This window comes from Merops nubicus, unplaced genomic scaffold (assembly GCF_000691845.1).
Source record: "Merops nubicus isolate BGI_N331 unplaced genomic scaffold, ASM69184v1 scaffold15694, whole genome shotgun sequence".
In the NCBI taxonomy this organism is placed as follows: domain Eukaryota; kingdom Metazoa; phylum Chordata; class Aves; order Coraciiformes; family Meropidae; genus Merops; species Merops nubicus.
The window spans coordinates 2,945-15,921 of record NW_008605028.1 but is presented as its reverse complement, the minus strand read 5'-3'; the positions used below and the strand labels follow the sequence as shown (position 1 = coordinate 15,921).

Here is a 12,977-nt window from a genome sequence, read left to right as displayed (position 1 = left end):
GTTTTATATTTCCTACTGATGTTACTACCTGAGCTACTTTTGATTTATATTTTAGACGTTCTACAATGAAGAACTAAGGCTTTGAAAATTAAAACAGGCAGGGGAGCAGGGCTGAGGTTTCAGAGAGCATTTAGTGGCACTTAGTTTTGCAAGTGTGCTGAGGAGTATTTCTCAATGGGACAGAAAGATCCAGTATTTTAATCACTAACTGGAACAAGTATAAAAAAACAGATGGGGGAAGAAAGACCTTAGTTTGTGTCTAATAAGAGAGTGTGTGAGTAATGGGATTAAGTTTGGTAGAGGAAATGGTTTTTAAAAAACCATGGTGATGGAAAAGCACAGTCCTCCTACTAGTGGTCTTGTACAGCCTGGGGTAGCTGGCAGTAAAAGTAAACATTAGGAAGTTTAAAAGTATGCTGGGAAAGAGCACTGGAAATCACACTATGGGAACAGCCCTGAACTGGAGGGAGTGATGGTCTAAATGACCTTATATTGCTTCTCTGTCTCTCTCGGATTGCTGACTCTGAGCAGAGGATCAAAACCAAAACAACATCCATTCTTAAAACACCATTCATGGTATGTTGGCCAAAAAGGGAAGCATGAATCACGTCTTTCTGGAAAGGTGGCATTTGGAAATGTTTTACACAGATTTTCTTTGAATGTGTTAGAAGGATAAGAATTTTACTAAAGATAGGACTGAGAAATATTGTAAGAGTGTGTACAGACACTCTAAAGTAAATCCTTTGGGGATAAAAATTGTCAAATAAAGAGACTGAGAGAATATTTTTACCATTCTGAAGAGGCTGACAAAAAGTGAAGACTATATGAGAAATAAATAAATTGGCTGTTGGGACAAATTATTTTAATCGTGCCTATGATATTTTAGTTAAATATGTAGGGGGGCCTACAAGAAAGCTGGGGAGGGACTTTTTAGGATATTGAGTAACAACAGAACTAGGGGGAATGGGGCAAAGCTGGATGTGGGCAGACTCAGGCTGGAAGTGAGGAAGAAGTTCTTCACCATGAGAGTGGTGAGACCCTGGAAGGGGTTGCCCAGGGAGGTGGTTGAGGTCCCATCCCTGGGGGTCTTTAAGGCCAGGCTGGATGAGGCTCTGGGCATCCTGGTCTAGTGGGAGGTGTCCCTGCTCATGGCAGAGGGGTTGGAACTGGGGGATCCTTGTGGTCCCTTCCAACCCTGACAGATTCTGATCTGTTTTAGCGGAGGACTTTAGAGCCCTAATGGCTCAATGGTTGGACTTGATGATCTTGTAGGTTCCTTCCAACCTAAATGATTCTATGATTCTAAAATTACAGTAAGCAAGTCTCTAAAGGGTGATTATACTTAACTTTTTAGTGGAATATCAAAACAGCATTATGTGTTTTACAGCTGATTATTTGAAAATGGAAAAATAACAGATTTTATTAAACTTGTAGTTATGTTTCAAATACAAGCAGCAGACTTGCAACAGAAATCTAGTTTCCAAGTAATAGCATGAAAGGAGACAGCCAAATTTTAAACCTTTCTGCCACATAGGTTATGCTGACAATGTACTGAATTATTCTTCTGATAATAGTGACTCAGAAGGTGGGCCCTTGTATGTATGAGAAATTATTTTATGGTTTAGAGTAATGAGTAACTTTTCCTCCCAGTAAAGATTATTCTCCAAGGAACTAAAAGTAGGAAAGACAAAGAAATGAACAGGCTGTCTGAATCATGCAATGTAACTCCATAAGCAAAAAGTCAGTTGTTGTTATATGTTATTACTTATGTATAATGTAAGCACAAGCATACAAAAGAAGTCAGCACCAATTGTGACAGTATTGTTTTAACTGTGGAGGATAACTGGCTGTATTCCTGCCAGTCCAGGGTGAAACTGTAGAGGATAGTGCTGTGTTTTGTTTAGTCTTATTTAAGATACAGAAGAAGGGCGGTTTGTCCTCTTTTTCCAAAGTCTTTTTAACTATCACAGAGATTGTACCTGTCTCATTTATAGTTTTAACTGGTCCATGTATGTTTTTACCAAGTAGAGATGGATTTCTTGTTGAGCAGAATTTGGTTTAGTATCATGGTAGATGCTATTGAAAGGAGCACCTCATCAGATGCCTCTCAGATGGACCCCATGGTCACTGTTTAACTTCTGTGTTTTTTTTAACACAGAAAAGCATCCTCTGTGAAACTGAACAGTTCTGTTATTCAGAATGCAAATGAAAGTGATACCTTAGGGACATTCCCAACACTGTTTCTCATATGCTCTTAGGTGATTGAAGGCAATGTTACAACATATTTCATGTCTGAAGGAACTTGCTTGATTTTCAAGGAAGTGTCTTGTGTTTAGTCTAGCTTGTGTCCTATGTGTGTTTTTCCTCATCTCTTATTTATGCAATCTTTCAGTTCACTTGCTAAAAGCACTTGATTATTTTCTGCCTCCAGAGGATGCTCTTGTTTTAGCAGGCAAAACATTTGACATAATGAAGAAGTAAATGCTGTGCTGGTAGATGATGACAGCCAAATCTTTGTAGCCCATTATCATCTCTGTGGGTTTAGTTTACAGCTTAGAGCTGTTGGAAGGTTGCTACAGTGGACATATTTTACAAACAGAAGGAAGACTGAGTACTTCAGAATTATGATGTACTTGCATAGGTGGCATCTTTTTAGCTCTACTAAGGTTAAAAATAGATCAGTCTTTCAGTAACTATATTTTCTTACACTTCAATTCTGTCTCAAGCATCCCAGTTATTATTTTAGCCATGTTGTTAGGCCTCATCTGTTCAGTTACATGTATGTGTTATACAAGTTCTGTTAGATATTTTAATTTTAGCTAACTTAAGCAGGCTAGTTGTGAGTTAGCTTATTATCAAGGGAGGTTCTGTATTCATATTTCTATTTCTGTTAAGGAAATGAACTCTGCAGTCTGGCAATTTTTTAATGGAATTTTAAAAGTATGTATTGATGTGTAACTCCTGGCTGTTCAGGGCTCTGCAACAGCTGTCACAAACATTGTTCTAAATATCGTCTATCGATAATTTTATTAGCTCATGAAGGAGGTTACAAATGAAATACATTTGTATGAATTGCAGCTGTAATGTGACAGAAATTGAAGAAAATCAAACATTGCTTTTTTTTCTGAGAAGTGAAGGAAAAAAAGTAAACCAGCTAATTTAACTGTCTTAAAGCTATATTGGCTTCCTGTTGGAGAGTGATGTTTCTGTATATAATAATCAGCAGTACTTTTAAGCAAGCAATTGAACTTTCTATTGTAGTGTTGTCTTTCTTCTGAAAGTGTAGTAATCTGAACCTTGTTGTGCAACTTCAGGAGCAGGGAACCATCGCTATTTTATGGGATACCTGTTCTTCCTGCTTTTTATGATCTGCTGGATGATTTATGGATGTGTCTCTTGTGAGTAAATGTGTGATTTTGGCTTTTTTAAAATTGCTTATAAATACTTTATCTCCTGATATGGAATTTTAGAGATTTCTGCCTTATCAGAGTTTCGGATACTTTTATTCTGGAATTGATCTGCATATTAATAATTGATTATACTGGGTATTTAAAGTTAGAAGATGATGTTTTTCTTGTCCTAGATTTTTTTTTTTTCTTTACCACAGCCGAGTATGTGCATATGTCATGTATTCAAGGAGTTGGGAAAGGAAGAGAAAGCAAGTAAAATTCTTCTGGCACATTGTCATTTTCTTGTTTAATACATTATAAAGTGGGTGTTATGTTGATGTACAGTAGACATATCTTAAATCTTTTGTATGGGTTTTGACACTTTGTTTTTTCTCTAGACTGGGGGTTCCACTGTGAGACAAGTTATGCAAAGGATGGCTTTTGGACCTATATCACTCAGATTGCTACCTGTTCTCCATGGATGTTTTGGATGTTTCTAAACAGTGTTTTTCATTTCATGTGGGTGGCTGTATTACTCATGTGCCAGCTGTATCAGGTATGAAAGAGCACTTCATAAGAATACGAAGTAGTTTTGTCATTTAAAATGTAATGTTCACTATGCAGGACCAAGTGTTCAGTCTCTCAGCCATGCTGGAGGAGGCAAACATCTGTCGTCTCTGGATATTAGACATTGTTCACTTCTAATTTACTTGGGCCTTTTTTTTTTTTTGGCAAGAGGTTAAAATGCTTACCTTGCTTACCTCCTGCTTTGCATTCTCAGAAAGACAAAACAACAAAACAGACCAGAGAAAGGCAATAAAGACTAAGAGAGAATAAGATTTGTGGGCTGAACTTGAAATAATGCAGTATGTCATTAACGGAAGAGGGTAGTAACTTCAGAGGAGATGCAGTAATTTCTTACACTGCTTCAGTGTGACTTGAGACTGCATTACTGTACTGTAATATGAGCAAACCTAAGCTTTTTGTTATCCTTTTTGAGGAAAGACAAGTCATAGTGAAAGTCTTTAAGTATGACTTGAAAATCTTTCAGTATGACCTGTGATTAACAAACCATGAGACTTACTGATTTAACCTTACCAAAGATCCTTGAAATAAAAATAATCCTTTAAGGTTTAGGTAAAACTTTTCAGGAAATTTCAATTTTGTCCTCTGTTCTCTATAATATTTATAGTTAACTATTAAACAAGTCTTTATACATATGAGCAAGAGCCATTCAGTCTCTCAGAGGTCTTTCCTGCCCTAGACAAGTGAGCAGAGGTAACTAGATGTATTTCAGGTGGCTTTCAAAGCAGTTAAACCCACCAGACTTCTAGCAGAATAAGCATGTAACTTTTCAGAGAGCCTTCCATCATACTTCTATCCTGATCCATTAAGTTCCCCATTGAGGATTCCTATTAATATTGTCTACATAGAGATGAACCTTTGAATTGTGAGGGCACAGCTTGAGTACTATGTTCAGTTTTGGGCACCACAGTATAAGAAAAACGTTGAGGTGCTGGAGTGGGTCCAGGGAAGTGCAACAAAGATGGTGAAGGGTCTGAGATTGTTTAGTCTGGAGAAGAGGAGGCTGAGGGGAAATCTTATTGCACTCTACAACTACCTGAAAGGAGGTTGGAGTGAGGTGGGTGTTGCTTACTTCTCCCAAGTAACAAGTGATAGGACAAGAGGAAATGAGGTTAAGTTGCACCAGGGGAGGTTTAGACTGGATATTAAAAGAATTTCTACACTGAAAGAGTGGTGAAACATTGGAACAGGCTGCCCAGGGAAGTGACGGAGTCGCCATCCCTGGAGGTGTTCAAAAAACATGTGGGCGTGGTACTTCAGGACATGGTTTAGTGGGCACGGTCATGTTGATTGAAGACTTGATCATCTTGGAGGTCTTTTCCAGCCTTAATGATTCTGTCATTCTAGTCATGCCACGTGGAAAAATACATCACATAGTGTTTTGTATCATAGTGTAATGAAGCGTAATATTTCTATCGTCTGACTTCTTTTAATAATCCTGGAAAAATGAAAACCGAATACACAGTCATAGTACTGGATTTTCTGAGTTTCATGCGTACAAAACTTAAGTTTATTCTTGGCAATCCTCTTTGGAGCTTGCTGTAATGATGAAACTGATATTCTCTAAACTCCTCCTTCTGACTTGTAACTGCATAGACCCTACTCTTGTTGCTTTTTATTTTCCTCTTCATCATAAAGTTTGTACTTGCCCTTCTTACTGAACTGGCCAGAGTTACTGTCAAAACACTAGCTACTGTCTTCTAAAAATAGTATAAAACCTGGCCCTTGAAAGCCTCTTTAGGTATATATAGACATGAAAGTTCACTGGGTCTCATGGAGGTGAAGGAAACGCTTGACACAAGTACATCCAAATGCAGCAAGCCACCCAAACTTAACTTTTTTAACATTCTTGCTTCTGTAACTTGCAACAGAGTTGACTTTTTGTGTTTTGTTAGGAATTTCAAGATTTTATCTTCCTGTGGTATAAAGCTGTTAAGGGAGCTCTCACATCTTTGTTTCCAAGTTACATCATTTTTCTGTAAACTATTTTTACCTAAGATACCCTTATTAGGCTAATGCCATTGGAAAGCTGTTACAGAAAATCATTGCCTTTGGGCCAAGTGATTCTGTAAAAAGGAAAAAAACCACAAGCAATAGCAAACTTTTTTTTTCTGCTCATCTTTTTGTCTTGCGGACAGAAAGTTATATTCCTGCAACAAATTTATAAATGGGGAGAAATATATTACTGGAGCTGTACCTAGAATCTCAGAAGGAAAAGGAAGTCATTCAGATGCAGTGTAAAGTAACTCCTGAATCTGTTATTTCCAGTATGCTTCAGCTGACAATATAGCAAAGGAATCTCTTTTTTATGAATTAAGGAGTCACAGGTGATTATGAGTTCAATTTTGAAGTTAAACCTTTTGCACCATCTGGCATAGCTCATGTGTGGTGGTTTGTTGGGACCTGATAATTTCCCCAGACAAAAATTACTTCTTTAAAAGAAGGAATATAAACCAGTACTTTTATTCCTCTTTTTTTCAACCTGGCTCATGCAGGGCTTGTTTGCCTGTTCTTACGTGAGTGAAATTGCTTACTCTTTTTCCTGTCTTCAGATATCTTGCTTGGGTATCACAACAAATGAAAGAATGAATGCAAGAAGATACAAGCACTTTAAAGTTACAACCACATCTATTGAAAGCCCATTCAAGTAAGTTTTAAAGTGTAAACATACTTCTTATTTGTGTTGTCTTGCCTAGGTTTGAATTGCACAGCTCATTGAAACAGAACATAGCTAAATACTTGTGTAGTATCGTCACCACTTGGAGTGCTGAATCTCTCAACTGTTTTTACAGTAACACCTTCTATCCAGTTAAAGGAAGTGGTGAATGTTTTGTAGTGACTCCAGACGTGGATGCATAGTCACAGAAAAGAGTGCTTTCCAGCAGTGGTCGTATTTTGCTGCAGAGTTTGTGGAAATTTTTTCCTCTTTATAAATCAGATGCCCACACCAGAGGTAGTTGCTTACTGCATGGTGTCAGTGTTGACCGGGATCTTCACTTTTGCACCAAGCTCTTTCTTCTGATTGTTACTTAATGTGCTGTTGAATTTCCTCTGTGCAGCAGCTCCCCTTGCTCTTTTCACGGTGAGAAAAGAGGCAGCACTTCCTTCCTACTTGGGGGGAAGAGCATGGGCAGAGCTGTTTGTGGGGAAGGGCAGCAGAATGTCCCAGGAACTGAAAGCAGGTGTTGCATGGGTGAGACACAGGCTTCAGGGTATCAGTATGTAAAGGTTTGGTTGGGATCCTGGTTTCTGTAGTGATGAGGGTGTAAGCTGAAAGAGGGAAGCTCAGGGGTGAAATAGCACCAGGACTATGGCAGCATGCAGCAGCTTGTGGATCCAAAGCAGGAAATAAATGAAGGCGTGAGGCTGGTATATGGGTGGCTTGAGGGCATGTTGCAAAGGACAGAAGCATGTCTCATACTGCTGCATATGCTGTGTCTCCTGTTGGAGCTGCTGCTCCTTCAGGTGACGTCCAGGAGAACAGGCAATAGGAGTTATTGTTGCAGGTTGATTTTTGTACCAGAAATCTGTGAGATCTGGTTTTACTATCTCTCCATACAGAACTTTTAGTGAGAAGCAGACAAGCATGTCTCTGTGGCTGCAGTCTTCCTACAGATTAGAGTTGTAACAAAACCAGCCAGTTGTTTTGCCTGAAGAATACAGGGTGGTCCATGGGATAGGAAAAAGCTGCAGGCTTTATCCCCAGATTAATGTCACATTCACAAACCATTTTCACTGAAAGATCTGCTAGTATAAAAATGACTCCTGAAAATAACACCAGATGTGTAAAATAACTGACTTGGCATCGCGTATCAAATGAAGCATTAGCATCAAGTAGTTGCCATCTCCTTGTTGCTTAGACCTGCTCTTGCATATAGCATAAGAAGAGCTGCTCTTCCAGAAAACTGACCTATTCAGCCCATGTGTAATTAAGTTAAAAACAAACATGCTGGAATTTCGATGTAGGCATCTTAAATATGTGACAACTAATTGATTCAGCAGCAGAAAGCACTTGAATAGTTCATTTAATTCAGATAATGCTTTCTTAATTTTGTGTTGTCTAGGGACTTAATTTATCTTAGACCTGCAGCTGGTGAACCCATATGTGTGACAGAAATAGGTATTAACAAAAATTAAAATTATTCTAGGAAAACATTCACTTCATGCTGTTTTGTTTTGCATCCATCCTTGCAATGCAACTTTCCTCCTAGAAATGGATCTGAATTACTGTGGTATGCTGTCTGATGGGGCACTGCCAATAATGTTACATTTCTCTATGCAGTTTTGGTAGATAGTGGAAGAAAGTGTTTTGGTTTTGTCCAAGGATCAAACATTCACCACTGTGGTGATTACTCCTTATCTCACAATTGCTCATCAGCAAGCACCAAGATAATGCTGAACTGAATTCATTTTCTACAGTGAGGAACTTAAAGGGTGAAGAATTGAACTTGTAGGAGGACAAAAAATGGTGTCTTTGTTAGGTGAGCTGTGATATTGCTTACTAACATGTGGGTTTGTTCTCTTTTTAGCCACGGATGTATAAGAAACATTATAGACTTCTTTGAATTCAGATGCTGTGGTCTTTTTCGGCCTGTTATCGTGGACTGGACAAGGCAGTATACAATAGAATATGACCAAACTTCAGGATCAGGCTACCAGCTGGTGTAGCACCACCCTCGTCCTGTGAGCATATCATATCTGAGTGGTGCCTGAGGAATTTTCTCTCTCTCTCGGATCCGTATCCCTTAAGGAGTAGCATGCTATGTGTAGGGCTGATGGTGAATCATAAGGTACCTTCTCTTCGTCAGAATTTTATTAACAAAAGTCAAAATGGACAGAATAAACTGCCAAACCTGGTAAGGAAGAGGAGGAAGATCAAAAAGGGATTTTAACGGTTCTTAACGTGAGAATTATTCACGACAGCATATTCACAGTATTTGTTGTTGGGTTTTTTGTTTAAGGTCTTTCACAATGGAGCATGAGATTATTGAAGTATTGGCGTAAGTAGTTACCTTGTTCTGAACAGAAAAACTTATTTCCCAGTATGAATAATTCCACTGAAACAAGTACCTAGAATACAAAACTAAATTTCATGATGCAGAGTTCACTGATCGCTATGTTGTAGTCCCTGTAATGTGATTTTTTTTTTTTTCTCCATACAGATTTTCTGTAACATTATGTACATTGAAAAATGTGCTTTTCGATACCGGTATAAACATCATGTGGTGGGAATCCCCTGTAATGTGTTAAGTTCTAGCAGTAGGGCACATCAGGTAATGTTAAGAAAAAAATATGTTGCCCACATTTTTTGGTGATTGTTTTTCCACCAGTTAGTGGTGCAACCAAATCCTTGTAATAACCCTGTCCTGAGACTATATAGCCTGAAATAATTGCGCAAATAAGGAATGCTCTTCTGTCCAAGTTAAAGGCCTGATTAAGTGCATGATACACCTGTGAAACTAGACTACAGTATATAATAATGTTCAGGGGAAAAGTGGAAAAAAAATCATTATCTTTGAAGTAATTGTGTAAGCAACTTACAAGCTGTCAATGTTTCAAAATTAGGTTTGGTCCTCATACAGTACGGTGTAGTGTAATTGGAGACATGCTGGAAGAGAAATTGCATGGGGGAAACCACAGATGTGAAAGCAAAAATCTCCATTATAAAAAGCCTAGATAGTTTAAAATTGAACACAACTGCAGAAGAAGAACCCAAAGTTGTCTGAAACGCTTATTTTGTTTGGATGTACAATGGAAACCAAACTTAAAAAAAAAAATATAAAGTACCTATAATAGCATGTGCACATGGGAAATGTTAGGCAGCGTTCCGAAGAAGGTGGTGTATTGGCATATGGAAATCACCCTTAATTTCTTTTTTTAAGTTCTCATGCTACAGATCTGTTTGGAAGGTAAGGAATGATCTGAAATGGCATTCCAAAGGGGCTTTTCTTGAATGTGATGCACTGATTTTTGTTATGGTGTTTTCATATACTCATAGTGAATTGTTCACTGCTTCCTTAACTATTGTTTACAGAGAGACTGAGAATCAGGTTAGTTCTCTTCTAAGTGCTGTAGCAACCCAGTGGTTCAAGAAACCTGTGAGGGGAGTGTGGGGAGGGACCTGAAAGCAGATGTCTGAGACCAGTGTAAAGAATGTGTATCTGTATATAAATAATTTATCAAATAGTTTTCTCTCCGTGAGTGTGTGTTTAGTGTATTTAAAGCTGCTCATTTTCATTTTATTCAACCAAAAAAGTGTAGGAAGATATCTAATGAGCTTTTAGTGATGTTCAATATTGCTGTTAATAGGCGTTACGCCCTGCAAATTCACTGCATGTTTGATGCTTGGCAAAATTAGCGTTTTCTGTAATATGCAGATTACAGGTAATAAAGCAATCTAGTGGTATTCCCAGCCCTTGCCTTAGTGAGAGGAGCAGTGAAACTGTAAATAGTTGATGTTCAGTATTTGCAAGTAAACATTTTTTCTGTAGTTGTTCATTGATCTCAAGACTCACACTTAGTTTGCAAGTACCAGATATCAGGATTTACAGAAGTGCAGCATCAGAGTACTTGAATGTTGAATACTGGAAAAATCAACATCGTCTTGGACACAGTTTTAATAGGAGGGGTTTGGGCGAGGGGTGGCAAGAAAAGCTTTTGCTGTTTTTGTCAGACAAAATTTGTAATCCTAACAAAGGCACGTTCTGTTTCAGTGAAAACAGTTGACATCAGTTATTCACATTTTTTTTTCTAATAAAAATAAAACATGAAGACTTTACACAGTTGTTTTTTATTCACCAGTAACATTCTGCATATTTGTTAATTTTTTTTCCCCACGTTTCTGTTGGGGGTCACTTGACTTGAAGAACTTCAGTCCACTTTATTAAATGTCCCCTGACACCAGAAGAGCAGTTCAGTACGTGATACAAGTTTTTGTTTTAGTTGCCCAGCAGCATTAACTGCCATGAATTGTGTCATGCAGTCCCTGTCAAAAATGTCTGCAGAAAGAAGAGGTGATCTTCGGTAGCACGTCCCGAGTTCTGCACCATTTATGTGTTCATAGCTCTCTGGTGACAGTTTTGTTGAGACCTGCGGAATTTGAGCAGTAGTAGGTAGTCATGAAAACTAACTTGCATATATGGATTTGGGCTGTATGAAGTTTCCAGTGCAAAATGTAACTTGTCTTGAGTAACACTGAGTTGTTTGATGTGAAATCATAAAATCAAGCAGGGGGGAGCCAACTATGCAGCGTTTTTCTGTCAAGTTATCAAACTTCTAATTCGTTCAACCAAAACTGTATTGCTTCTGAAACATAGCAAAGCTGATCCAGTCCAACAGCAGATCAGACCAACTTAATCTGACATAGGTAGAATAAATGGGAATTTTGTCTTGGCCCTAAACATGTGCTGTTTCTTTGCAGGTTTCTGTATTCTTTGATATCCACCAGATTTATTTTTTTTTTTTAATTAATGTGTAAAACAGCATCACTACATTTTAAGCTATGGATTTTTTTTGTATATTCTTTATTTATAACTGTGCCAAGTATTATTTTAATACTGTCAAGATCTTGATGTATTACATTGTGAACAAAAAAAAAAAATCTGTAAAATGTTTAATAAATTAGCTCTCCTTACATAAATTAAATCTGTTCAATTTTGTAAGTTATTAATCAAATAAATATTGACTCTTAGATGCAGTGTTTGTCATGACTTGGGATGTGATTTCACACAGTGTTGTTTCTATCCAATTTCAGAAGCTGTACTGTGAGAAAATAGCTGCTCTCTTGCATCTTGTTTTAGCACCGTCTTTCCAGTAAGATTTACAGGTCTCTTAAAAGTAGCACCCAGAATGTGAAATCCTGTCAACAACTACATTGACTTTTGGTAAAGTACACCTTTGTACTTACAGTTAGTTACCAATTAGATACTCCTTTCTTTTGAGCAAAGCATGCTGGCAAAGTACTGTTTCTAACAGGAGAATTCTTCTAGGGGACCTTTCAGGTGGCCAGATGTACATATGGAATGACATTTGAGGTATTCTGAGGGCAAACAAGACATCCACATAAGGCCAGGAGGTGTTGTTTGGTACTGGGAATAGTTTTTGCTGTTCTCCCCTTCCCCAAGCAGTGGTTCTGGGCCCAGTCTCGCCACTGCTGACCATGCTTTGACTAGTCTGGTAAAGATGAGGGAGAGTACATTCTGTGCTGAAGATCTCCATCAAAGATTTGCAGTGTTTCCTTAGAGCAGTTGCCGCTCTTGGGAGGTATGAGTGGGCTCCTGATGACTTACTTGCAAGGTGGTTACTGGGTTTGTTTTATTTGGGAAGAAGCCTGCCTTCTGCACCCTCATTATAGCTTTATTAGAGCTTACTCCTTTGTACCTCCCATGAGCTGCCTTGAAGTAAAATCAGATTTTTTTTTTTTGCTATGAAAGCAGTGTCTCCTTCTGGACACTTGCATTTGGATTTTATCCACCTTACGCTACTGAATGGAGATCAGTAAAAAAAATTGCACCTGCTCATTCCAGGTTCAATTTATTTGCAGTATTTTATGAACTTGGTGCCATATTCACATTGCCTCCAGTCCTACATACTACTTAAGATCTGCAAATCATGAAGTCAAAATACTTTTGAGAACTAATCTTTTCTGGAGTTAGGGCTCCAAACCTAGGCTAACTCAAAGCATTACTGCAGCTTGGGTTGAGTTCTGTTCATCAGTGCTTTGTTGCAGCTGAAAAGGTGACAGCAACCAAGTGAATGCACTTTATCGTAGGGGACTCATTTCGCTGGGCAGGTATATTGTCTTTATGGTTATGAATTTTCTTTTTTCCTTCATTTATGTTTTTTTCTGCCGTTAAGTGGTTGGGAGTTAGAGCGGTACGGAGCTGTGAGTTATTGCTACAACTCCCTCCAGGAAATTAAACGAAAGTCCTCGGGTTTTAGTGGTTTAAAATCACTTCCGATCACTTTTACAGTTCATTTTCCTAAGAACAGAAGGCTTTTTCT

General features: G+C 38.2%; 1 protein-coding gene across 1 annotated transcript in view; it reads left to right on the top strand.

The window, feature by feature from the left end:
• Nucleotides 1–11,666, top strand: part of ZDHHC17 (zinc finger, DHHC-type containing 17) — a 57,580-nt gene extending 45,914 nt beyond the window's left edge. Inside the window, exons 13-16 of the mRNA XM_008939219.1 lie at nucleotides 3,315–3,398; nucleotides 3,788–3,945; nucleotides 6,527–6,621; nucleotides 8,504–11,666. Coding sequence (XP_008937467.1) covers nucleotides 3,315–3,398; nucleotides 3,788–3,945; nucleotides 6,527–6,621; nucleotides 8,504–8,642 — 476 coding nt within the window. The 3' untranslated portion in view covers nucleotides 8,643–11,666. The remainder of the gene's footprint in view (nucleotides 1–3,314; nucleotides 3,399–3,787; nucleotides 3,946–6,526; nucleotides 6,622–8,503) is intronic.
• The last annotated feature ends 1,311 nt before the right edge of the window (nucleotides 11,667–12,977 follow it).